Source organism: Eumetopias jubatus, unplaced genomic scaffold (genome assembly GCF_037043125.1).
Source record: "Eumetopias jubatus isolate StellerSeaLion01/CBP00866 unplaced genomic scaffold, mEumJub1_p1.0 scaffold_2, whole genome shotgun sequence".
Lineage (NCBI taxonomy): Eukaryota > Metazoa > Chordata > Mammalia > Carnivora > Otariidae > Eumetopias > Eumetopias jubatus.
Window position 1 is genome coordinate 196,830,666 of NW_028274808.1, and position 25,809 is coordinate 196,856,474.

Sequence of the window (25,809 nt, forward strand, 5' to 3'; positions counted from 1 at the left end):
ATTGGATGCTGGCCAGGGGCTGGATCCATGTCTTCAGCCAAAGATGTGTCCTGGGTATAACTGTGGCTGAGACCTGCACGTTAGGGCAGAGGAACCAGGGATGAGCGAGAGTGGCCGTGTGCAAAGGGGAGGCGGGCCCTTTGGAGTAATGCTTTTCCAACCTCTGCTTAGGCCTGATGCATCCTTGTCCTGAGGAAGTGCCCAGTGATCTAGTGCATTAATCATTCTACTCACTCCTCTCCACTCGCCGCACCGTGGTCCTGCTGTTCTGGGAACTCATCTTGCTGATTCGTGCCCCTGGATTCCTGCTTCTCTTGGAGCCTTTCCTGAAATCCCTACTGCTCCTTACCCCATGGGGAATTCTTGTAATTCCTCAAACCCACGCTCCGGGTCTTGTGCTTTTGAACACTTTCCCAGACTGTCCCAGCAGCATGGAGCGCAACACCCCTGGGACCTGGTGCCTCAGCCTGCTACTGCCCCAGCACCTGAGTCTGTGGGACCTGGCTGTGTCCCCTGCTGGGCTGCGAGTTCCTTGTGAGCAGAGCCTGTCACCCCCAAAGTCCCTGCTCCCATCAGGACAGGCATACCATAGACACGGCGGACTTGAGAACAGACCTGAGTCTAGTGATAAGAATGTCCCTGACCCTGTTTCCCACGTATGGACGGGCTGGACCAACACCTCTGCACACTTGCTTGCTTCTCCCTTCCCTGGGCTGCTGGCTGACCACCCACTCCATCTGGTTTTTTGTTTTGTTTGTTTTAGTAGACTTTTTTAAAAAAAAAGCAGTTCAAGGTTCACAGCAAAATTGAAGGGAAGGCACAGAGATGTCTCACATGCTCCCTGCTCCCACGTATGCAGCCACGCCCCTGTTACCCACACCCCCACCGGAGTGGTGCGTTTGTGACAGCTGATGAGCCTGCACTGACACATCAGCGCCCAGAGTGCATAGGTTACATTAGGGTTCCCTCTTGGTGTGGAGCATCTGGTGGGTTGGGTGTATGACAGGTTTCTATATTAGAGCATCCTACAGAGTATGGTTACTGCCCTAGAAATCCTCTGTGCCCACTGCATCTCTCAGATAAACTTGCTTTTAGCAGGACTGTTGCAACTGCTGCGACCCTGCGTCCTTAATTACCACCGTGTGGCAGTTTTGTGCCCCTGAGTTCACACCTAAATTCGGAGCTTTCCAAACAGCTTAAACAAACATCCCCAGACCAGTTTTCTCCCCCCTACTCAGAGCTCTCTAGCAGTTTCTCATTGTGTTTAGAAAACCTCCCAAAGCCCTTTGTGAACAGCACTACCCCCCCCACCTTCTTTTCTCCCCAAGCTGCCCTCTGGCCAGCCTTGCCTGCCTGCTGTGCCCGGGGACCATCATGCACGTTCCTGCCAAGGGCCTTTGCACTTGCTTTTCCCTCTGCCTCCGGTAACCATCCCCTGGATATCTTCGTGGCGTGTTCTCTCACCTTCTTCCCAGATCTGCTTAATCGTCCTCTTGTTAGAGAGTCCTGCCCTGGCCATCCTGTCTAAAATAGCGGCTCCTAAACTGTGGAAAGAGCCAAGATGTCTATCGACAGATGAATGAATAAAGAAGATGTGGTATACACACACACACACACACACACACACACACACACACACACACACAATGGAATATTATGCAGCCATCAAAAGGAATGAGATCTTGCCATTTGCAACGATGTGGATGGAACTGGAGGGTGTTATGCTGAGTGAAATAAGTCAATCAGAGAAAGACATGTATCATATGACCTCACTGATATGAGGAATTCTTAATCTCAGGAAACAAACTGAGGGTTGCCGGAGTGGTGGGGGGGTGGGAGGGATGGGGTGGCTGGGTGATAGACATGGGGGAGGGTATGTGCTATGGTGAGCACTGTGAATTGTGCAAGACTGTTGAGTCACAGACCTGTACCTCTGAAACAAATAATACATTATATGTTAAAAAAAAAAAAGATAGCAGGAGCGGAAGAATGAAGGGGAGTAAGTCGGAGGGGGAGACGAACCATGAGAGACGATGGACTCAGAAAAACAAACTGAGGGTTCTAGAGGGGAGGGGGGTGGGGGGATGGGTTAGCCTGGTGATGGGTATTAAAGAGGGCACGTTCTGCGTGGAGCACTGGGTGTTATGCGCAAACAATGACTCATGGGACACTACATCAAAAACTAATGATGTACTGTATGGTGATTAACATAACATAATAAATAAAATAAAATAAAATAGCTCCTCTCCCCATGTAGTCACTGTCTATTCCTCTACCTTGGGGGGGGGGAGAGGTTGGCAGAATAACGGTCCCCCAAAGATGTCCACGCCTCAATCCTGGAACCTGTGTATATAGTACAATACAGGGCAAAAGGAACTTTGAAGGTGTGATTAAAGTAAGAGCCCTGAGGAGGGGAGATTATCCTGGATTATCCATGTGGGCACAAATGAAATCACAAGCATCCTTATGAGGGAAGAAGGGAGGTGGGGGGTCAGAGAAGGAGATGTGGCCATAGAAGCACCAGTTGGAGTGATGTGGGGCCATCGGCCAAGGAATGCAGTTTCTAGAAGAAGCTGGAGAAGCCAAGGAACCGGTGATTCCCTAGAGCCTCAGAAGGACCTCAGCCTTGCTGACACCTTGGTTTTAGCTCTGTGAGAGCTGTGTTGGACTTCTGACCTCCAGGGCTGTGAGATCATAAATTTGTATTTCAGCCACTTCGTTTGTGGTAATTTGTTATAGCAGCATGAGGAAACAAATACACATGGATTTGTTTTTCTTCATAGAATTTACCACGGAGTAATGGATTGATGGGTTATTTGCCTTGGGCCCCGGAAGTTCAGCTCTATGGATGGACGGTCATTTTGTCTTCCATTTGCTGCTAGTCCCCAGGACCTGGAACAGGGCCAGGCACACAGCAGACATGCATTGAACAAGTATGCGTCCCCTCAGTAGGTCTTTATTTTTTCACCCAATAAATAGTTTGTGATGCCTGCCGTAGCCGGGTCACCCTTCCTTTGTGTGTGGAGGTCAGTAATTCCTGTCAAGAAGGTGATCCCAGTTCCCAGTCCCTGAAGAGTCCCCTTCCTGTTCTCCTACCTCACTACCCACTTCACTCATGTGTGTACGCACGTGTCTCGTGAGTGTGTACTGTGTTACCTGCCAGGCACCTGGGATGGGCTCAGCTCCATCCTCAGGGAGTCACCCAGATACCCACATTACCTCTGTGCTAATGGCAGACAAAACTGAAGCCAAATGATCGCTGCCATTATGTGCTAATTAGAGAATAGTCTTATTTTTGAGAAAAATCCAACCACATAAGCATTACCCCATTCTAAGATACTAAGTGGCCAGGCTGAAGGTCCACAGCTGGAGCGGGGGCTTGGATCAGTACTCTTCGGGGCACTCAAGGGTTTGGACTGATACTCTTCCCAGTGGCTACTGTTTGCTGAGTCAGCCTTTTGCTTTGTTGTTGCCCATGGCCCTGACCCTGACTTGGGCAGGTAGGCGTCACTACCCCCATTTTACTGATGGGAAAATCAAGGCTTGGGAAAGTTAATTTATTTTCTCAGGTCCACAGTGACCAAAATGGGGAAGCTGGGTTTAGAGCTAGCTAAGTGGGACTCCAAACCCTCCCTTCCACCTCCGCCCCTCCCCATCTCCCCCGCCCCCCCGGTCTGTTAGGTCTCTTCCTACTGCCAGCCCATGGCCAAAAGCTCAAGTGCTTACAGGATCAGGCAGGAAATAGAGATGCGGGAACTGGGCTGGCATGGACAGTGGTGAATCATAAGACTACTGTCCTACTGTCAAGGGGCATCATAGGGCCGGTTTGGGCAGATCTTCAAATTTTTCAAATGATGTTGGCAATCAGCATTTTTGGGTGAAGTTTCCCACGCAGGCACGGCCAGCCCATGTGCAATCTGTGTGTGTGGTACCAGTGTTACGAGGAAGGAGCTCCCGGTTTAGCTTTTCAGGGAGGCGAGAAAGGGGACATTTGCTTGCTTTCTTTGCCTGGTGCCTCTGCAATGCTTAAATGCATATATTCTTATGGGGTGTTGATTGGGGGTTACCTTCCATTAGAGATTGTTTGAAAGAGTAATTAGCTATCTTGAAAATTCCGCTTGCCTCTGAATAAACTGCTTCCTGAAGATAGCACGTTGAAAGAATCCTATAAATTTCCTTAGAAAGAATTGGTCTGATGGAAATGAGAAGAGCCCACAGGCTTGAAGGGCAGAACAACCAGATTTCCCCAGTGTGATAATCACCACCAATAACTAATGGGTACTAATACAGTTTAAGCTTTATCACCCTGTGATGTTTGGTCATCATTTAATGAGACTAGTGTTGTATCATTGAGGTGGAAAGTGGGGACAAGCCTCTCATGCAGAATACTCATGATGATGGTACCTACCCTTTGTAGTCAGCCTTTACTTCAGGGCCAGCCACGTTCTAAATATTTTACCTGTATGGATTCATTGCATGTGCACATCACCGTAGGTAAGCATTTTAGTACACCCATTTTATAAGTGAAGAGACAGGCACAGAGAGGTTAAGTGACTTCCCCAAGGTCACCCAGCTGGAGTGGAGTGGAGTCAGACATTATATCCAGGCAGCGTGGCCCCTACGTTTATACCCCAAAGACCTTTCTTCTTCTACCTTTTAGTAAAGTTACGATGAGGCTGGAAATCCAACAATAAAATCGTTGGCATTTACTAAATCCCTATGTGGCTGGCTTTGTGTGTCTGAAAGGAATGCTTTCGGCTTCCAGTAAATAGCAAACTTGACCCACAGTGGTTTGGGCAAGTAGGATTTTTGTGTGTGTGCAATATACTAAGTCCAGAGGTAGGGTGGTTCCTGGCATGGTTTCAGAGGCTCAACAACAGGGAGTGGTTTCTCTGCACCTGTCTTGGCCTCTTGCCTCAGAGTCACAAGATGGCTGCTATAGCTCCATGCATCGTATCCATATCCTTTGCAGGAAGAGGCAGGAGGGTTGAAGAACCACTCTACCTGTAACTGCACCTTTTCATCAGGAAAAAAATGCTTTCCCAGAAATAGCCCCATAATCCTCTGCTGAGATCTCATTGACTAGGCCTGTGTCACAGGGTCGCTGCCAGATACACAAGTGTCTGGGAAAGTGGGGTGCACAGTTGTCCCGATTAATGTGATGGCCCCAGGACCATCAGTATCACCTGGGAACTTACTAGGGATGCAAATTCACTGGCCCCTCTGCAGAAATTCAGGAGTGGGCCATGATCTGTCTTAAGAAGCCTCCAGGTGACCCTGATGAACACCACTGGATTAGACCAGTTATGACTCATTGCCTGGGGCTGGCCACACTGGTCCCTAAACAGACCTGAGGTTTCCTAATCCGGGAAGCAGGGGGAGCTGAGCCTAGCTGGGCAAACAACCAGTGATTTAATGTCCCGTGGGTCATTTCCTTGTCCGTGTGACAGTCCCCCAGGCGGATGCCACTGCTGTCTTGTTTGGGTGAGGTCACTGGCACAGTGTGCCCCTTGTTTCTGCCTTCACAGCACACTTGTTACAGTGTCGTCCTTGGCAGCTCCCTCGACGTCTTGTGGTCTGAACAGACACTGCTTTTTAAGAGTGTACCTTACCGTCCCCGAGCTGGCTCCAGGAGTGAGTGTGACTTCTTCTGGTGGGGCAGTTTAATGATCTAGAAACCTGCGGGTGACCGACTGCCCTGGTTTTCCTGGGACTGCAGGAAAACCTGCAGTGCTGTCAGTGCTAAGCACTGTCAGTGCTAAGACCAGAAAGGTCCCAGGCAAACCAGGACAAGACGGTCACCCTAAGAAACTCGCTCGTCAGCCCCTCATGTCCCCCAGCCAAGTCCTCTTGCTCTGGGCCAACAACCCTATGTGACAATGCAGTTTCTAGACCCGTCTGTGGCTTGGCACTGTCACCGAAGTCATTTCAAAGTGCTTACCAGCCAACTGTAAACCCTTCACTTATTCAAAGTGTGTTCATGTAGGCACTATTTATGTAAGTATCAGTGCACCAGGCCTCAGGGAGATGCCACATAAATGGGGAACACAGGCCATATGCTCAAAGTCATTTAAATCCAATCTAGTCTAATAAGCAAACATTAAGTACGCACCTATTCATCTCATATATTGTGTTAGCAGCTCCTCCAGGAACACACATTTTTGTAGGGGATATGGATGAGTGAGATTATTTACAGCATTATAATACTAATTGTTAAAATAATAGGTTTTGGCATTTGTCCGTTGGCTGGGTGATTAATATCCCTCTCTGGTTAAGAGACAAGACAGGATAGGGGGGCAGTGGAGAACCACGCCTTTCCTGGGCTTGAGGGGTGGGGCCCAGGAGGCCACCAGCAAGGGCTCCCTGATGCTGAAGCCCAGAATTAGCCAGACTCCCCCAGCCGTTTACTGCAGCTCTGGACCCTGCAGACCCCTGCACATGGCAGCTGGCCCTAAGAAGCTTCTGTCAAGAAGGGTCGGAGGAGAAGCTTGCTCCCTGAAGACAGTTTCCAGAGAGAGAGAACAGAACAAGCTAGAAATACGCTTTGCGGTTCCTTGTTCAGCTCACCACTCAGCTCACACCACCTTTGATGGGGCAAGAGGCCATAGGTGTTCAGGGAAATAGCCCTCCTAGGAGAAATCAGAGGAGAGGGAGGACTGCTCCTTGTCCCCCAGCATAAACATTGAGGGCTTTTTGGGAGGCTGCTCTGTGTCGGGCACTATTCTACACTTTTGTGGAAGGTAGGCGCTGATGCTCCCACTTTATAGGTGGGGTAAGTGAGGTGCACGGAGGCCCAGTGACTCACCCAAGGCTGTGGCAGAGCTGGGTTATGGACCTAAGCAGTCTGACTCAGGCTGGGTTCTCCTGATCGGTGGCCAGATGTCTACAGGAGGTCCAGAGATGGCACGAAGGAGAAAGGATGCTTTGGGAGTAGGGAAAGGCTTCCTGAGAGAGCACGTGAGCCACATGTCCGAGGCCAGGCAGGAGTTGGGGTGTTGAGGAATGGCTTTCCAGGCCGGTGAATCCATGGCCCAGAGGGATGGCATCCTGATGCTGCAGAGAGCCTTTGGGGAGGCAGAGATGCTTGCTGCTGAGTGAGGGGCGGCTGGCAGATGCCCGCAGCGATGCCTGCCCTGGGGGGCCTTGGGGCTCCCGAGAGGATCTGCACAATTTCCTAGCTCACTGCTGGGCAACTGGCAAATGCTGTCCAGGCACCTTGTTTTTCTCTTCTCCTTTGACTTTTGTTGAGTGGGCAAGAGGTGAAAGCCTGGAATTTCTTTGCCTGGCAAGTTATATGCAAAGCAAACCGAAGTAGGTCAAAGAACCAAGGTCTTGCTAAGTTAACCATTAACATTGTCTCTCTATTCTAAGCACGTTAGGTGTGCGATGGCTCACCGGATTCTGACTTGGCTCTGTAGGGACACAATTGAACATAATTGTCCTCCTTCAGGTACATTTAGTGCACAGGGATCTAATTGTGTTCATTCACTTCCCCACATCCTCACCCCTGTAATATAGTGAACTAATCAATTCACTTCATCTTTTGTAAACGACATGTCTCTCCTAGTTATTGGGAACTGGCTGTAATTCAATCTAATTAAAAAATATTTACCGAACACTCATTATGGACCAGCAGTTGTGCTTGGCACTGTGAATGTGGGGATCTGCTTTCAGTTGGCCCTTTAGTTGATGAATAGCTGTTGCATACTCACTGTGTACTAACACCGTGCTAGGTGCTGGGGACGCAGGGGGAGAAACAAACACGCCCTTTGACTTCAGGGAGCTTAGCGTCTAGTGGGAAAAACCTGGTTTAAATCAAATCCATGTACAATGATACAGAACAGTGTATTTTGGAGGAAAGTCCCACAGCCCTGGGAGAGTGTAGTAGGAAGGAGACTAGTCTGGAGGCTGAGCACAGTTTTTTGCTGGATACAAAAGGGTAAAGAGGGAGCAGAGCTGGTGAGTGTTCAGCCAGGAGAAGAGCGTTAAAGGCACGGAGAATAACTGTTCTAGGCACAGAAAAGAAGCTTGTGCATCTGGAGCTCAGTGGGTACAGGGAGTGTGGTGGGTGGTGCAGCAGGAGAAGTGACAGGAGTCTGATTGTGTACCAGTTTGCTTTCCTGGAAAGCAATGAGGGGGCGTTGGAGGGGTGGGAGCAGAGGACGGACAAGACCCCTTGCCTGCAACAAGCACATATCCCAGGATGGGAAGGTCAAGAGAGGATGGAGGACTGAACCAGAGGGTGGCTACCGATGGACAGATGGGAGAGATAGCCAGGAGGTACAGTGGACCTAACCTGGTGAAGGGCTAGCTAAGGGGTTGAGCGAGAGAGGGGTGTTGGATGAGTTCCAGGCTTCGAGCGCACGAGTTCAAATGCGTGACGAAGTACTCCTCCTAAGCTCCATTTGGACCTGTGAGATTCAAGGTGGCTTTGGAGCCTTCAGGAGTTGCTGTGGAGCAGGCATCAATCAATACATACAGGCTGGAGGCTAGAGAAGAGGTTCCTTGGAGAGTCATTGGTAATTAGGTGGTGGCTGAAGCCTTTGGAGCCAGTGAGAAAAGGAAGGTGGTAGACGGAGGCTTGACAGACTTTAGTATGTAGTGGCTGGGAGGATGAAGCTGAGTGTGCACAAAGCATGAGCTGAAGCATGAACTGGCGTCCGTAGAAGCCAAGCAGGTGCTTCAAAAAGGACAGAGTGACCAAGTACAAGGAGGAAGGAAAGGTGTCTATTGGGTTTAGTGGCATGACCATGCGTTGTTGGTCTGCTGTGCTGTAGGGACGGGGCGGAAACCAGACCAGAGTAAGGCAGTAGAAATTGCAAGAATGGGGAGATCTATGAAGAAAGGGAGGCATGAGATGGGGCAATACCAAGATGAGACTGAGGGATCAGTGTCTCCATTCTCCAGTAGCTCACAATGCCAGGGCTAAACAGACGTCCAAGCAGCAAAGACCCACGATATGATCATTGCATTTGAGGGTTCAGATACCATAAAGGAGACTGAGTTAACACCTTGGATACCGAGACAGGTGAGCTGAGTGTGTAGGATCCGAACATGCAAGATAAGAGTGCCAGATGCGTAAGACAAGAACCAGAGGTAGGGAAAAGTCATCCTGGCAAAGGGAACAACAGCGAGTGCAAGAATTTGATAATCCAAGTATCCAGATTTTTCTCTGTGATCCCTTCCCCTGAGCCCATAAGATGTCTCTCATCCTATATACCCCCTGGGGACGTGTTGGCTTGGTCGGGGGGGGGGAGGTGGGGAATAAAATGTGCTGAGAGGTATCCATACAGTGGTGGAGTGCTGCCATGGCAAATATAATGCAATTGAAACCAGAAGCCATTTGGAATACACGGGTAGGTATGTAGGGAGAACTCTCAAGAACCAGTGCAAGGTTTAGCAAATCTGATTTGTTTCTTTCTTTCCCTCATTTTCTTTTGCAGTCAACTTTGACCATTTTCAGATTCTGCGGGCCATTGGCAAAGGGAGTTTTGGAAAGGTAAGGATGACGGATTTTTAAAAATTTCATTAGCAAAATAGAAAAGTCCCAACCCCTAGGGTCATGTATATGTGCGTGTCTGCGTGTCTGTTTCTGTGTTGGTTGCTGGGCACTGGGAATTTCCTGTTTGACAGAAAGTTTTCAGTTTGCCAAATTTGAAATGTGAAAGAAAGTCTGAATAGTTTCCTTTGGATCCACTGTAATTTCATTTTGAAAATTAAGTTACCACGGCAGCCCCGGGTTAGGTGGATTACAATGGTAATTATTTCAAGATTGCTTATGCTGTTTTCTTCCTTGAGTATCTAAATGAGGAAAGCGGAAAAACAAAAGCCACAAATTTAGGAGATGGCCAACATCAACTCTTTCCTGCAGTTTAGGCATTTTATAAAGAATTTTTATTGTGGAAAGAATCCTTGACATGAGATCTACCCTCTTAACAAATTTTTAAGGGTGCAGTATATTATTGTTGACTATGGGTGCAATGTTGAACAGCAGAACTCTAGAGCGAATTCATTATCTTACATAGCTGAAACTTTATGCCCCTTGGTTAGTAACTCCCCATTTCCCCAGCCCCTCAGCCCTGGGCAACCACCATTCCTTTCTTTGATTCTAGGACTTTGATACTTATGACTCTGTAGATACTTTGTATCTGTGGAAGCATGCAGTATTTGTCTTTGTGTGACTGGCTTATTTCACTTGGCATGGCTTCCTCAAGATTCATCCATGTTGTGTTATAGAATTTGTATTGTAAAATTTCTTTCTCTTTTAAAAAGCTGAATAATATTTCATTGTACCTATATATCACATTTTTAAAAAATTCATTCATCTGTTGGTGGTGGACATTTACATTGTTACCACATCTCGGCTATTGTGACTAGGGCTACAATGAATATAGGAGTGCAGTTATCTCTTCCTGATCCTGATTTCAGTTATTTTGGATAAATATCTAGAAGTGAGATTGCTGAATCATATGGTAGTTCTAGTTTTAATCTTTTGAGGAACCTCCATGCTGTTTTCCACTGTGGCTGCGCCATATTACATTTCCACCATAGAAACATTACATATTACATTCCAATAGAAACAAAGAGGGTGCAAGGGCTCTAATTTCTCCACATCCTTGCCAATATTTGCTCTTTGTTGTTGTTGTTGTTTTGTTTTGTTTTTTGATAGTGGCTGCCCTGACAAGCGTGAGGTGATATTTTATTGTGTGTTTTTTTAAAGATGTATTGATTTATTTGAGACAGAGAGAGAGAGAGAGCTTGATAGGAGGGACAGAGGGAGAGGGAGGGAGAGAGAATCCCAAGCAGACTCTGCACCACGCATGGAGCCAGACACAGGGCTCAATCCAATGACCCCAAGATCAGGACCTGAGCCAGAACCAAGAGTCAGAAGCTTAACCAACTATGCCACCCAGGCGCCCCTTATTGTGGTTTTGATTTGCATTTCCCTGATGATTAGTCCTGTTCAGCCTGTTTTAACATAGCTGTGAGCCATTTGTACATCTTCTTTGGAGAAACATCTATTCAATTCAGTAGCCCATCTTAAAATCAGGTTCTTAGTTTTTTAATTTTTTTTTAACTATTGAATTGAAGGAGCTCCTTACATATGTTGGAGATGAACCCCTTATCAGATGTATGGCCTCTGAATTTTTTGTTATCTGTGTTTTTGATGTCATACCCATGCAATCCTTGCTAAGACCAGAGTCATGAAGCTTTTTTTTTGTTTTGTTTTCTTCTAGGAGGTTTATAGTTTCAAGTCTTAACATTTAAATCTTTTAACTCATTTTGAGTTGACTTCTGTGTGTGGTGAGAGATAAGGGTGCACGTTCGTTTGTCTGTGTGTGGATATCCAGTTTTCCAGCACTGTTTGTTGGAGAGGCTACATTTCCCTGCTCTGTATTCTTGGTACCCTGGTCAAAGATCAGTTGACCATATATGCATGGATTTTTTTTTTCTGGGATCTTTATTCTATTCCATTCGTCTCTATGTCTGTTTTTATCCCAGCCCCATGCTGTTCTGATGACTGTAACTTTGTAATATAATTTGAAATCAGTAAGTGTGATGTCACCAGCTTTGCTTTTGCCCAAGACTGATTCAGCTGTTTGTGATCTTTTGTGGTTACATATGAATTATAATTGTTTTTTCTATTTCTGTAAAAAAAATGCCATTGGGATTTTGATGGCGATTGCATTGAATCTGTAAATTGCTTTGGGTGATATGGACATTTTGATAATAGTAAGTCTTCTAATCCATGCCTTTCCATTTGCTCATGTCTTAATTTCTTTTTTCAAGGTTTTGTTATTTTCTATATACCAGTCTTTCACTTTATTAGTTAAATTTATTCCTAAGTGTTTATTCTTTTTGGTGCTATTATAAAGGGGATTGTTTCCTTAATTTCATTTTCAGAAAATTCATTATTAGTGTATGGAGACACAGCTGATTTTTGTATGTTGATTTTATATCCTGCAACTTTAATGAATTCATTAGTTCTATTTTTTTCTGTGGCATCTTTAGGATTTTTTATACATTAGATTGTGTCAACTGCAAACAGGGATGATTTTACTTCTTTCTTTCCTATTTGGATGCCTTTTATTTTGTTCTTGACTAAATACTCTGGCTCGGACTCTGGTACTATGTTGAATAGAAGTGGGGACAGTGGGTATCCTTGCCTCGTTTCTGATCTTAGAGGAAACTCAGTTTTTCACCATAATATTAATTGTAGGCTTTTCATGTGTGACCTCTGTTGTGTTCCCTTCTATCCCTAACTTTGTTGAGGATTTTTATCACGGAATTGTGCTTACTTTTGTCAAGTGCTTTTTCTGCCTCTATTTAGACAATCATGTGATTTTGTCTTTTATTTTGTTACTGTGGGATATCACATGAATTGATTTCTGTATGTTGAACCATCCTTATACCCCAGAGATAGACTGCATTTGCTCGTGGTGTGTGATCCCCTAAAGAGCTATTGATTCTATTTGCTAGTAGTTTGTTGAGGAGTTTTGCATCCATAGTCGTCAGATAGATTGGCCTGTAGTAATTTGTTTTCTTGTGTCTTTCTTTGCCTGGCTTTGGTAACGGGGTCATGCCGGGCCCGTAACATGAGTGGACATGTTCTCTTCTCTTCAGGTTTTGGGAGGAGTTTGAGAAAATTGGCATTAATTCTCCTTGAAATGTTTGGCAAAATTCAACAGTGAATCCAACTGTCTTAGGCTTTTCTTTGTTGGGAGGTTTGACATTTGTTTGTGGAAAGTACATATTTGTGATCCTTAACTGTTTCCAGTGACAGGCTCCTGAAAACAATGACGAGAACAAGAAGGAGCCCCCAGCCGAGCCTGTCTGTTCTCATTTACTCAGGAATCTCCTTTGGCAATGTTTGCTTTAGTACATACTGAATGCCAGATATCCTTATATCCTCAAGTAAATATTATTTCTATCATGGAAGTAGAAAAACCTAGACCAAAAGACTTAGACTTGGTGACTCCAAAGGATGGAGTGACCCACCCGTGGTCACATAGGCAGGGAGTGTCCTGGCTGGGATTTGAACCAAAGGCTGTTTGATGACCAGGTACCTGCTGTTTTAACAACCCCACACTCTTGGTTAGACCATTCACAACTCATAGAGTTAAACTGAGATAGTGATCTAAGAAGTTGGGTAGACTTAGCCTTCCCTCCTTCTGTCCTTTGTCTTTCCATTTTTGTTGTTCTTTTATTAATTCAATCCATGAAGACTGAGTACCTACCCAGTGCTAAGCACTTGACTTTGATTCAGTAGTAACCTGAATAGACCCGAGTGTTTTTCCTTGCATTTAGAAGGGAGAGAGATGACAAACAGGTAAATATGTATGTTTATGGTACATTAGATAGTAATAAGTACATTAAAATGGAGGAAGGTGGGAGGTATGGTGTTCTGGAAGATAGTGGCAGAGAGAGGTTGCTGGTTTATAGAGTGAGCTGTCCTAAGGTAGCCGCTAACCACGTGTGGATATCTAAATTTAAATTAATTAACGTTAAAGAAGATGACACAGTTTCTCAGGCACACTAGCCACATTTTAAGTGGTTAGTAGCCACACTAGTGCCAGTGGCTACTAGACCAGACAGCTCAGATTATAGGTCATTGCCATCCCCCTAGACAGTTCTGCTGGCCAATGCCCTCCCAGAGGGTGGCAGGGTGCCCTTGGTGGTCAGATGCTGTGTGAGCAGAGTCCTAACGGAAGTGAAGGAGGAAGACGGGTTCCAGGTGGAGGGAACAGCAAATGCAAAGGCTCTGGAAGGGAGTGTGGTCGGTAGTTTTGAGGAGCTTCAAGGTGGGGAGAATGGCAGGAGAGGAGGTCAGTGATGTCAGCGAGGACCAGATCACATAGGACCTGGCTGATCATGCTCAAGATTGAGAAGGGAAGGCCGTGGGGAGTTCTGACTGCAGAAGTAACATGATCTGTTTGTAAAGTTTGGCTGCCATGCTGAGAGTAGCCTATGTGGGGCCAAGGGCACATTAAAATGATTGACCATTTGTATTATCAGGTGAATTGGGTTAATTTAACTGACATTCACTGAGCCACTGAGCAGGGCCATGTGCTGCATTAGGTATTGTGTTGTTGACAAGACTGGGGGCTTCCTGAGGGCAGAAATCTTATTGAAAAAGCAGGTATGAGAAACAATAAATTGTGACATGGTATGTGATGGGTTAATCTTATGGCTTGCATGGCCAAGCGGTGGTACTCAGACATTCGTCCAGACACCAGACTAGATGTCCCTGTGAAGGTAGTTTTTAAATGAGATTGGTATTTAAATCCATAGGTTTTGGGTAAAGCAGATGACCCCCCCCCCCCATAATGTGGGTAGGCCTCATACAATCAGTTGAAAGTCTCAAGAGAAAGACTGAGATTCCCCTAAGGAAGAAGGAATCCTGCCTCCAGGTGGTAATCCCAACTCCCCTGGGTTTCCAGCCTGCTGGCCTGCCCTGCAGAATTCAGACTTACCAGCCACATTTGTGGAACCAATTTATTTTATCCTTAAAATAAATCTGTCTTTTCCTGTCTCCCTCTCTCTTTCTTATTCACTGGTTCTGTTTCCCTGGAGAATCCTGATTACCACATAGTGCAGTAAGGAAGACAAGAGCAGGCACGAGCTCCAGCCAAAGTGGGGAGGAGGAGGGTTTGGGAAGCACTTCCTAACAAGAGGCCAGAGCAAAACTAAAACCCTAGGAAACTGTTTCAGGCACGTTCACTCTGCTCTGGGCACTTTGACCCCAGTCTGACTCAGCGAATGATTATTCAGAAATAGTACTTTATTTATTTTTTTAAACTTATTTTATTTAAATTCAATTAGCTAACATAGAGCTACCCTATGACCCAGTGATTGTACTACTAGTTATCTACCCAAAGGACACAAATGTAGGGATCCGAAGGGGCACCTGCACCCCAGCGTTTACAACAGCAATGTCCACAATAGCCAAACTATGGAAAGAGCCTGGATGTCCAACAGATGAATGGATAAAGAAGATGTGGTGTATATATACAATGGAATACTACTCGGCCATCAAAAAGAACGAACTCTTGCCATTTGCAATGATGTGGATGGAACTAGAGGGTATTATGCTAAGAAATAGTATTTTAGATGTGACCAGTGCCACTTTGGAAATCGTGGTGAAACCCTCCACTCCTGCTTTTATTCAGGGGCTCACTCCCCCAGGGCCCCCTTTCCCAAGCTCACACTTCGGGGCAGCCTGAGGAGGGAGGTCGACCAGTTCCCCAGCCCTGGACTGTAGGGTTAGAGTGTCCCTGAGGTTTGCTCTGTGTGTTGCGGGGAGACACATGGTCCTTCAGAATGACACACAGGTCCCAGCCTAGTTCCCAGATGCATCTCTCGACTCCTCCCCGGCCAGTCCCCAGGCCCCCGCTCTGGGCCTGGTGTCCTCTCTGCTTTGACAGCCACACTGTCCCTCAGTATCCCCTGCCTCCACCTTGGCCAGACCAGGACCAGCCTCTGGGTCCGCTCCCTCGTCTCTTCCCTGTGCTTCCTAAAGGGAAGGCAGGTGTGGCTGGGACCGAGCTGCCAGAATCCCCAGAAGTTCGGGGAGCTAAGGGAGGCCCTGGGGTTCCTGCAGCCCTTTTGCAGGTGGGCCCTGCAGTGCTCTGCTCTTCCCTCTCTCTCGGAAGGTGCATCTTAGTAAATCTTCCCCCTCCTTCTGTCCCCAACCTTCCGTAGTCACCTCTGGCCTCTTCCTCCATTAAGACCCTTCTAAAAAGGTAGCTCGTCAAATCACTATGTTGTACACCAGAAACTAATGTAACATTGTGTGTCAACTATACTGAAAAAAATTTTTGTATTATGTTCAGTTAGCCAGCATATAGTACATCATGAGTTTTTAGTGTAGTGGTCAACGATTCATTAGTTTCGTTTAACACTCAATGCTCATCCTAACACGTGCCCAAAAGAAGAGTTATCTTAAATGAATAATTGGCCTTCTCCACTGCCACTTCGGCCCCCACCAGCCAGGGGGCTGGGGTGTCAGTGTCAGTTTTCCCTTGAACCAAATTCTCTGTCTGTGCTGCCACTTACCTCCTCCACCCAACTGGGTTGGGCTGTATTTGGGACGGGTGTGCCAGGGCTGACTGATCTGTCAGTGGTCTGTGTTTATGCAGAGCATCTCATCCTTATGCAATATCCTCCAGCAAACAGAGATTTCCCCTGGGATGATTACCACCCCTGGGACATCAGCCAGCAAGGGTTTCTGAGCATGCAGACCCTTGGGAGTCAGGCACACAGGGTTCAAATGGCAGCCTTGTAGGGTCCGAGCCTCTGTTTGCTCACATGTAAAATGGGCATGTCGATGTCTTCCGTGTCAGGCTGCATGAGATCTAAATGAGGTGGCACAGCACAGAATCCAAAGTGCTGCTTGGTAAGCAGTGACCCCTCAGTGCTTAGGCACTTTTCCCCAAGGGCAGCAGGAAGTCAGGTAGGGGAGGCTTTTACTGAATGCGTGTTTCTTTTTTTTGTTTTTGTTTTTTGAGAGAGTCGGCGGGGGGGGTGGGGTGGGCAGAGGGATAGAGAGAGAGAGAATCTCAAGCTGAGCTTGAGCCCGGTGCAGAGCTCCATCTTGCAACCCTGAGATCATGACCTGAGCTGAAATCAAGAGTCAGACACTTAACCGACTGAGTCGCCCAGGTGCCCCCCTGAATGTGCTTTTTTGGAAGTAGGTGACATGCACGGTTCTTGCACGAAGGGTCATTTGTTTGGATGTAAGTGTGGCATTGGGGCAGGCAGGCAGGTTCCCAGAGCATCTCACCGTGTGTGACATCTGTCAGTGTTGACAGTTCGTGGGCCAGGCTTGGTAAGGCTCATGATCTTACACGGCCCTCGTCCTCTTGGCAAACCGTCTGGCTCTGGCTCTGATGGGACCCTTGTCATTGCAGTTTCTCGAAGCTCTCTTGTCCCTGAGTCCTGTCCGTTATTGACAGTTTCTGTGGGGCTGATATAAAACCAACAGCTTTGGTTCGTTTCTTCCTTTCTTTTATTCCCTCATTTCTTCGCTCCTCCATGCTCCCACCAGCCTCACCTGCCGACCCATCATACGGGGGGATCAATTTGTTCTGGGCCCCTTTCTAAGTTCTGAGGTCACAAAAATGAACCAGAGGTGGTGCCTACTTCCTAGGATCTCTCAGATACATGCAGGATGCAGAGGAAGCAACAGATAATTAAAGTCCAGTCTGAAGAACACCGATGGAGAGAAGCCCAGGAGATTCGGGTGTACAGGGGTGGGTTTGGAGGATCTGAATTCAGACTTCAAAAAGTAACCTTTTCTGTAAAGGGCAGGGTTGACTGGATATGTATTAATATTTTCTAACACTTTAGTATGAAAATTTGCAAAAATACAGCAAAGTTGAAAGAATTCTATAGTAAGCACCCATATCCACCATGTACACTCTATCGTGAACATTTTATCAAGAAATTCTATCCTTCCACTTACTAATCCACGTTATCTTTTATGCGTTTCATAGCGAATTGCAAATATCTGTACACTTCCCTTAAATATTTCATCAAAGAGATTTGTCTAGTTTTTCTTGATGTAAAGTGTACATACAATGAAATGCACAAATCTTATGTTTGCACTTGCTGAATTTTGAGAAATGCATGTATCTGTATAATTTGCATCTCCCCCAAGATATAGATTACTGTCACCCAGAATTCCCCTGTTGAGCCTTTCCAGTCAAAACTCATCTTCACCCCAACCACTCCTCCTCTATAGAGGAGGTCTGCCTATTCTAGAACTTAATGCAAATGGAGTCCTACATAAGCACTCTTTTGTGTAATGCTTCTGAATATTTTGTACTTTGCATAACGATTTTGCAGCCTAATGTTCTGGAGGTTCATCCATGCTGCTGTGTAGCGGCATGTTTTTTCCTCTTCATTGATAAATAGTATTCTGTTCTATTAATATATCAGTTGTTAATCCATTTTCATCAAGATAGACTCCAGGACTGTCCCTAGTTTTTGCTGTTTTTCATAAAGTTGCCGCAAAAATTTGTGTTGCCTTTTTTCATAAGCATATGACCTCTTCCTCTTGGGTAAATATTTAGGATTAGAATTGCTGGACCATAGGGGGAGACGAACCATGAGAGACGACGGACTCTGGAAAACAAACTGAGGGTTCTAGAGGGGAGGAGGGTGGGGGGATGGGTTAGCCTGGTGATGGGTATTAAAGAGGGCACGTTCTGCGTGGAGCACTGGGTGTTATGCACAATGAATCATGGACCACTACATCCAAAACTAATGATGTATGGTGATTAACATAACAATAAAAAATAAAATAAAATAAAAAGAATTGCTGGATCATAGGCTGGGTGTATGTTTAGTTTTGTGCAAAACAGCCAAAAGGTTTTCCAAGATGGTTGTGCCATTTTATACTCCTCCTGAAAGTTCCTCTTGTTTCACATCCTTGCCAACAGATTTTCACTTTCACTCTTCTGATGGGTGTGCAGTAGGATCTCACTGTAGCTTGAATGAGCATTTCCTGATGACTAATAATGATCAACATTTATTTCACGTGCTAATGGCCAGTCATGCATCTTCCTTTGTGGAGTTTTGTTCAAAACTTTTTGCCATTAAAAAAAAAAAAAGTTTAATTATCTTTTTTCCCACTTTCTAAACATCTTTATTGCATGTGTTTTGTTAGAAAAATTTATTGAGATATAATTGACATAGAAGACTGTGTAAGTCTAAGGTGTATGTTTTGATTTGATACCTTTATATATTGCAATGTGATTACCAACTAGCATTAGCTAACCCATCCGTCATGGCACATAATGATCATTTCTTTGCTGTGGTGAGAACATTTAAGATCTAGTCTCTTTGCAACTTGCACGTGTTTGGTATTGAGTGTAATCACTATGCTGTGCATTAGATCTCCAGAGCTTATTCATCTTCTAGTTGCAAGTTTGTACCCTTAAACAACATCTCCCCAACTTCCTTACCCCCGGCCCCTGGTAACTACCATTCTACTCTCTGTTTCTACAGTTCAGCGGTTTTAGATTCCACAGATAAGTGGTATCATGCAGTGTTTGTCTTCCCCTGTCTGGCTTATCTCACTAAACATAATGCCTTCAAGATCCATCCATATTGTCACAAATGGCAGGATTTCCTTCTTTCTTATGGCTGAATGATATTCCATTGTGTAGGAATGCCATATCTTCTCTTTCCATTCATCATTGATGGACTCTTAAGGTTGTTTCCATATCTTGGCTGTTGTAAATTATGCTACAATAAAATTAAAGTGCATATATCTTTCTGACACTAATATTTGACTAAGGAGCCAAGAATACTTAACAAACGGTGTTGGGAAACCTGGATAATCACATGCAGAAAAATTAAATTGGACCCCTATCTTGTATCACCCACAAAAATTAACTTGAAATGAATTAAAGATCCATTAGTGTAAAACTCTTAGAGGAAAACCTAGGGAAAAAAATCTCCTTGACACCGATCTTGGCAACGATTTTTTGGCTGTGATACCAAAAGCAAAAGCAACATAAGCAAAAATCAACAAATGAGACTACATCAAACTAAAAAGCTTATGCACAGCAAAAGAAACAACCGACAAAATGCAAAGGCAACCTACAGAATGGGAGAAGATATTTGCAAATCATATATCACATAAGGGGTTAATATCCAAAATGCATAAGAAACTCCTCCAGTTCGATAACAACAACAAAATCCTATTAAAAAATGGGCAGAGGAAATAAATAATCATTTTCTGAATAGGGCATCCAGATGGACAACAGGTTCATGAAAAGGTGCTCAACTAGTCATCAGGAAAATACAAATTAAAAGTACAGTGAGATACTACTCACTCATGTTAGAGTGGTTACCACGAAGACAAGAGATAATAAGTATTGGTGAGGATGTGGGAAAAGAGAACCCTCGTGCACTGTTGGTGGGAATGTAAAGGTTCAATCACTATGGAAAACAGTGTGGTCGTTCCTAAAAAAATTATAAATAGAACCACTATATGATCTAGCAATCCAACTTCTGGGTAAATATCCAAAGGAAATGAAAACAGGATATCAAAGGGGGTTGATTTCTTTTTATTATTGAGTTGTGGGATATATTTACAGATACCAGTCCTTTGTCAGATATGAGACTTTTTTTTTTTTTACCAGAATATGGTTTGCTTATTACTTTTACTAGTGGTGTCTTTTGAGGTATGGATATTTTAAATTTTGATGAAGTCTAATTTGTTAAGTGTTTTTGCTTATAAATGTGACTTGGGTGAGAAAACTTGGCTCAAGAAAATGTACTCAAGTCATGACGACATTTTACTGTATTTACTTTCTGAAAGCTTTATGGCTTTAGTTTATAGGGTTAGTTTATGATGCATCCTGAATTAAATTTTGCGTGTGTGTGTGAAGTAAGAGTTGAGGTTCATTTTTTGTATATGGAAGTCCATTTCTTAAAAAGACTTTCCTTTGCTCACTGGATTGCTTTGGTGACTTTGTATAAAATCAGATATCTTCAATAAGTGGGAGGTCTAATTTTGGGCTCTTTATTTTGCTCATTTGACCTACTTGTTGATTCTTATGCAAGTCTTAATTATTGTAGTTTTATAGTTAGTCTTGAAATAAGGTAGTATAAATCCTCCAATTTTATTCTTTTTTAAGACTGTTTTGGATATTCTAGGTATTTGGATTTTCATAAAAATTTTGAAATTACTTGTCAATTTCTATGAACAACTGGTGGGATTATTATTGGAGTTACATTAAATCTAGTATCAATTTGGAAATAATTGACAATAGTATCAAGGTTTCTAATCCATGAACATGGTATAGGTCTTTATTTCTACTTACCTCTACTTATTATTAGATAATTTTTCATTTCTTTTAGCAGTATTTTGTGCCATACTGTATTAAAATTTTCCTTAAGTATTTCATGAGGATTTTTTGGACACTATTTTCTTTTAAATTTAAATTCAATTAGCCAAGGTATAGTGCATCATTAGTTTTTTATATAATGTTCAGTGATTCATGAGTTGAATATAACATCCAGTGCTCATCGTATCAATTTTAGTGGAATTGTTTTTAATTTAGTTTTTCATTGTTTGATGCTAGATATAAAAATACAATTAATTTTTATATCTTAATCTTCTATCCTAAAATCTTGGTAACTAAACTTTAGTTGTAATAGTTGTTTTGTAGTTTCTCTGAGATTTTCTGTGTCAACAGTGATGACATCTGCTAAGTAGAAGTACTTTTATCTATTTCCCCCACCCCCAGATTGATTTTTTTTTTTGTCCTTGCCTTGTTGCAATGGCTGTAACCTTCAGTACATTGATGAGAAGTCATGAATGCGAGCTTCCTTGCCTTGATCTTAATGTTAAGGAGTAAGAAGCATTCAGTATTTCATTATTAGGGCTCTAGGTTTTTCGGAGCTGCCTTTGATCAAATTGAGCAACTTCCTTTCTATTCCTAGTTTGCTGGAGGTGTTTTTTATGTCTGGTTGCCAAATTCTGTCAAATGCTTTTTCTGCATCTATTGAAATGATCATATCTTCTCCTTATTTTGTTACTATGATGCATTGCATTGATTGATTTTTACATTTTAAACCAATCTGAAATTCCTCAGATAAATCCCACTTGGGTATTGGCTTTTGCATATTGTTGAATTCAATTTGCTAATATTTTACTAGAGGATTTTACATCTATGTTCAAAAGGAATATTAATCTACAATTTCAGTTTTTTGTAATGTCTTTGTCAGTTTCTTTTTAAGATTATACTAGCCTCATAAAATGAGTTGGGACATTTTCCTCTATTTTCTGAAAGAGTTTGTGTAAATTTGGTATTACTTCTTCAAAAGTTGTATAGGATTTATGAATGAAGTCATTGGGTATGGGGTTTTCTTTGTGGAAAAGTTTTGACAACAAAATCAGTTTCACATTTTCTGAGGTTTTTTCCTTATGTGAATTTTGTTAAGCTGAAATCTCAAGGAATTTAGCAACTTTCTCTAGGTTAGCCAATTTGTTGGCATAATTTATAATATTCTCATATAATCCTTTTAATTTCTATACTCTCTGCAATTATAACTCCTCTTTTGTTTCTGATATTATTAGATAATAAATTTGTGTTGCTCAAATCACAAAAAAGAATATTTCTATTAAATATGGATTATTGGGTTGACAGTTTTTTTTTTCTCATTACTGTAAAGATTTTGTACCATTGTCCTTTGACCTACTTAGTTTCAGATGAGAAGCCAGGAAACTTTGAATCATTGCTATCTGGTATATAATGTGTCTCCTTTTAAAGTTTTTCTTTAATTTTCTACTTTCAGCAGTTTGACTATGGTGTGCCTAATGCCTAAGTAGAAATTCTTGAGTTTTTAAAAAATAGTTTTTCTGTCTTTCTTAAATTCCCTATATTTTTATTTATTTCTACTGTATTACGTCCTGAAGCTAGTTCCAACATCTTGGTCAGCTTAGGGTTCACCTTTATAAAAAATGGGTCACATTTTCCTGGTTCTTTATGTGTTGAGTCATTTGGGGTTGTATCCTGGACATTGAGAATGTTATGTTGTAGAGACTTTGAGTTCTATTGTATTTCTTAGAAAATAGGTTTTTAACAAGTAATTAACTGGGTTGGCCTTACAGTGTATACTCTGCCTCTTGTGAAGGCACACAAATCTCAGTCCACCCGTCTTTTTTCTTCACTAGACTGCTTACAGCCTGCCCCATACAGTGATCTTTATGGGTCCACCAGAGATTTGGACAGAGCTCATGTGCCACATTTGAGGGTTCCTTTCTCTGGATTTCTCAGAAGAGGAGTTGTGGCTGAGAGCATTTAGGAGTTTTGCTTGTAATCTCATGGACGGTGACTGAAATTCCATAACAACAACACACATTTTAAAAATCCTACTGAAACGTTACTTTCTGTTGTTTATTGTCCTAATGCTGAGCATTTAATGGCTTAAGGAAAAAGGAGGTGTCTCTTTAACCCACAGCACAGTTGGCACCATATAGAAGCATATCATTTTTACCTTCACATCACTGACAGTTTGGTCCGGAACCTTCCACACCCCTTCATGGTACACTACCAAATCTGTGTGCATGTGGCCTCATGATTTCTGAATTGATTATATCCTGTCATCTTCCTTGAAAGTTTTGTCTACAGTTTCTGCCCACACCTCTGCTGCTGTTTGCCTGTTGGCGTGGCGCTCAGAACCTTGGTCCAGGGCATACATGGATTAAAACTACTGTGATCATGGATCTTTTGAAAAATGCGAACTTTCTAGAGGCTCAGTTTTTAAGTCACTCTTGGGTTGCAGCAGTTTCTCGATGATGCCCAAATTCATGTAGAATGTACACAAACATCCAGGGTTCAGGATGAGGCTGGTTTACATGCAGGGCCATAGAACCTAGCTTTGTTCTGGTCAGAATGCCAAATCATCACTGCCTTTCATGGTAGATGCAGATGAAGTCTGTGTGACTATTATTAACCTCAGGGTTTAGGTGGACTGGCATAGGAGGCAGAAAACCACCCTCCTAATATTGAACGGATATTTTGGCTTTGCTTCCTGCCTTTGGCGGGTTCAATATCTGGCATTTATTAAGAGTTTTCGGGCAAGACATTTCATTGTTAAACTGTGTCAGTAGCCTTGGTTATCAGGAAAGAACACATGTGAATGCACAGAAATCTCATTTTACTTTCATGCTGGGAGAGTTGTGCTTCCCCAGTACAGTAATAGCTGTATTGGGAAGGGTGATCCACTGATTTTTTTAGCAAGAATTTACTGAGATTTTTTAATAATAATCCTTTGATGACTGAATTTTTGGACAGTTATGGCCCAACAGGTTAATTTCTGTGTATCCAGTGGAAACACTTTAGGTCTGGGAGTCAGGCCGGCTCTGATATGTGTTAGTTGTGGATCCTTGGGAAAGTAGATTAAACACTCTGAAGCTTCGTTTTCTCGTCTGTGAAATGGAAAGAGGACAGAGAACCAGAAAGAACGTAAGGGCTGCAGGTTTTGACTGTCCAGCATGCTTTGCAATCCCGTCTGATATCAATATAACATCCCTTTCTTTAGAGAACACCTTTCCACTCCATGTGTGCCCAGGGCTCCCCACTCACCCTCCAAGAGGGGCACGTGATATGTCTGTGCCAGCCACATGGACCATATTCTGCTAGACTGGTGCTTGCTCTAAGGAGAGGCCTTGTGACCCAAGCCCAGCCATTCGGAGTCTTTCCATGGAATCAGTAGAGAAAGGCTTGTTCTCTTCCCCTCACGAATGACATAATGTAAGAAAACAGGTCTGCATTTGTTGGTTACCATTTTGCTCAGCAGTTGGTGAAGGCGAATGTCTATTTGTTTTGTTTTAAGATTTTATTTCTCTTAGAGAGAGAAAGAGAGCATGAGCAGGGGGAGGAGCTGAGGGAGAGGGAGATAATCTCCAGCAGACTCTGCGCTGAGCACAGAGCCCAATGCAGGTCTCAATCCCAGGACCCTGAGATCATGACCTGAGCCGAAACCAAGAGTCAGACGCTCAACCAGCTGTACCACCCAGGCACCCCAGACGAAGGTCTATCTGTAGAAGGAATGAGGCCCACAGTAAAGAAATAAACAGTTGTAAGAGGTGGGTGGAGAAGAGAGGGTCCCTGTTGGGTAGGGTCCAGACTAGAGTGAGCAAGCATGGCACCTGGGTGCAGAATTCCAAGGAGGCATCGCTCCCAGGGTCCTGCAAGTACAGGTTGGTACTTGCTTCCTGTACTATGTACTCTTGACTCCTTGCTTGCATCACCGTAGATGGCCCTGCTGGTCACGGCCTGAGCTTGAGTTCTTCCAGAAGCTTATATTGAGATGCAAATGGTTTATCAGGAGGTGAACCCAAAAACCACCTGCAAAAGAAGGGGAGTGAGACAGAGAAAGGGAGGCAGCCAATGATGGGCATTGGACGAAGCCACTCACCACTGTGGCACCTGGATTCAGCTCCCCATGGGACCTCTGGGAGACAGTGCAGAGCGTCCCCTGGGGGCAGCTGAACTTAGAGAAGTTGATGTTTTTATGCATAGTTCCCCCTTCTTCATTGGTGGAGGGCTGCTCCAAGCTACATTACCCCCCGCACTTCTGGCTTGTCCCGTTCAGGGCAGAAAAGATCCCCAGGTGCTCATGGTGAGCTGCCTACAGTGTGTGAAGGCAAATGAGAGGGGACCCAGGCACGCACCCCCAGTGCCACCATTGGTGTGTCCTTCCAGTCTTCTGGGCTCTCCACTGTCTTGACCAGCTACTGAAACTGGCATCTTGTTTCGCTTACGTGAGATCATGTTGGCTTCCCAACATTTGTAACCTACAGAGTCCTGACCAGTCAGAAACTCACAGCCATTGTCCTGGGAACCAGACTCCTGTTATCACCCTGTCCCCCTAACAACCCAGTGTGCTGGGCATTACTACCTCCCTTTTACATATAGGATGACTCAGAGGCCCAGGGAGGACACCACTGCCAAACACAGCTGGTCTTGTTTCCATACGTCCCTCCCAAATGCGGAAGTTAGATTGAAACCAGCTTTCGTCACATGCATATCAGTGGAAACCGTGGTGGTCAGGAGGAGAATCCCCATCAGGGTCCAGCAACATGGATGTTTGGTTTTGGAAGCAGCAGAGTGTAGAAGAGAGAGCATGAGTTTTTGAGTTGTAGAAGTCTGGGCCCAGATTCTGGCCTTGCTACTTTTGGCCATGTGAACTTGCACCCATCACACAGCTTCTGCAGACCTCTGTTTGCTCTTCCGAAAAGAATGCCCATAGTATTCTTAAAGGTTTAATGTGAAGGGGCGCCTG

At 44.2% G+C, this 25,809-nt stretch overlaps 1 protein-coding gene across 2 annotated transcripts in view; it reads left to right on the top strand.

Moving 5' to 3' along the window:
• The window catches only part of STK32B (serine/threonine kinase 32B), a 415,059-nt gene that overhangs the window by 91,891 nt on the left and 297,359 nt on the right, over positions 1–25,809 (top strand). For both annotated transcript variants that reach the window (XM_028089513.1, XM_028089520.1), the window contains exon 2: positions 9,444–9,499. In XM_028089513.1, the coding sequence (XP_027945314.1) occupies positions 9,444–9,499 (56 nt within the window). The remainder of the gene's footprint in view (positions 1–9,443; positions 9,500–25,809) is intronic.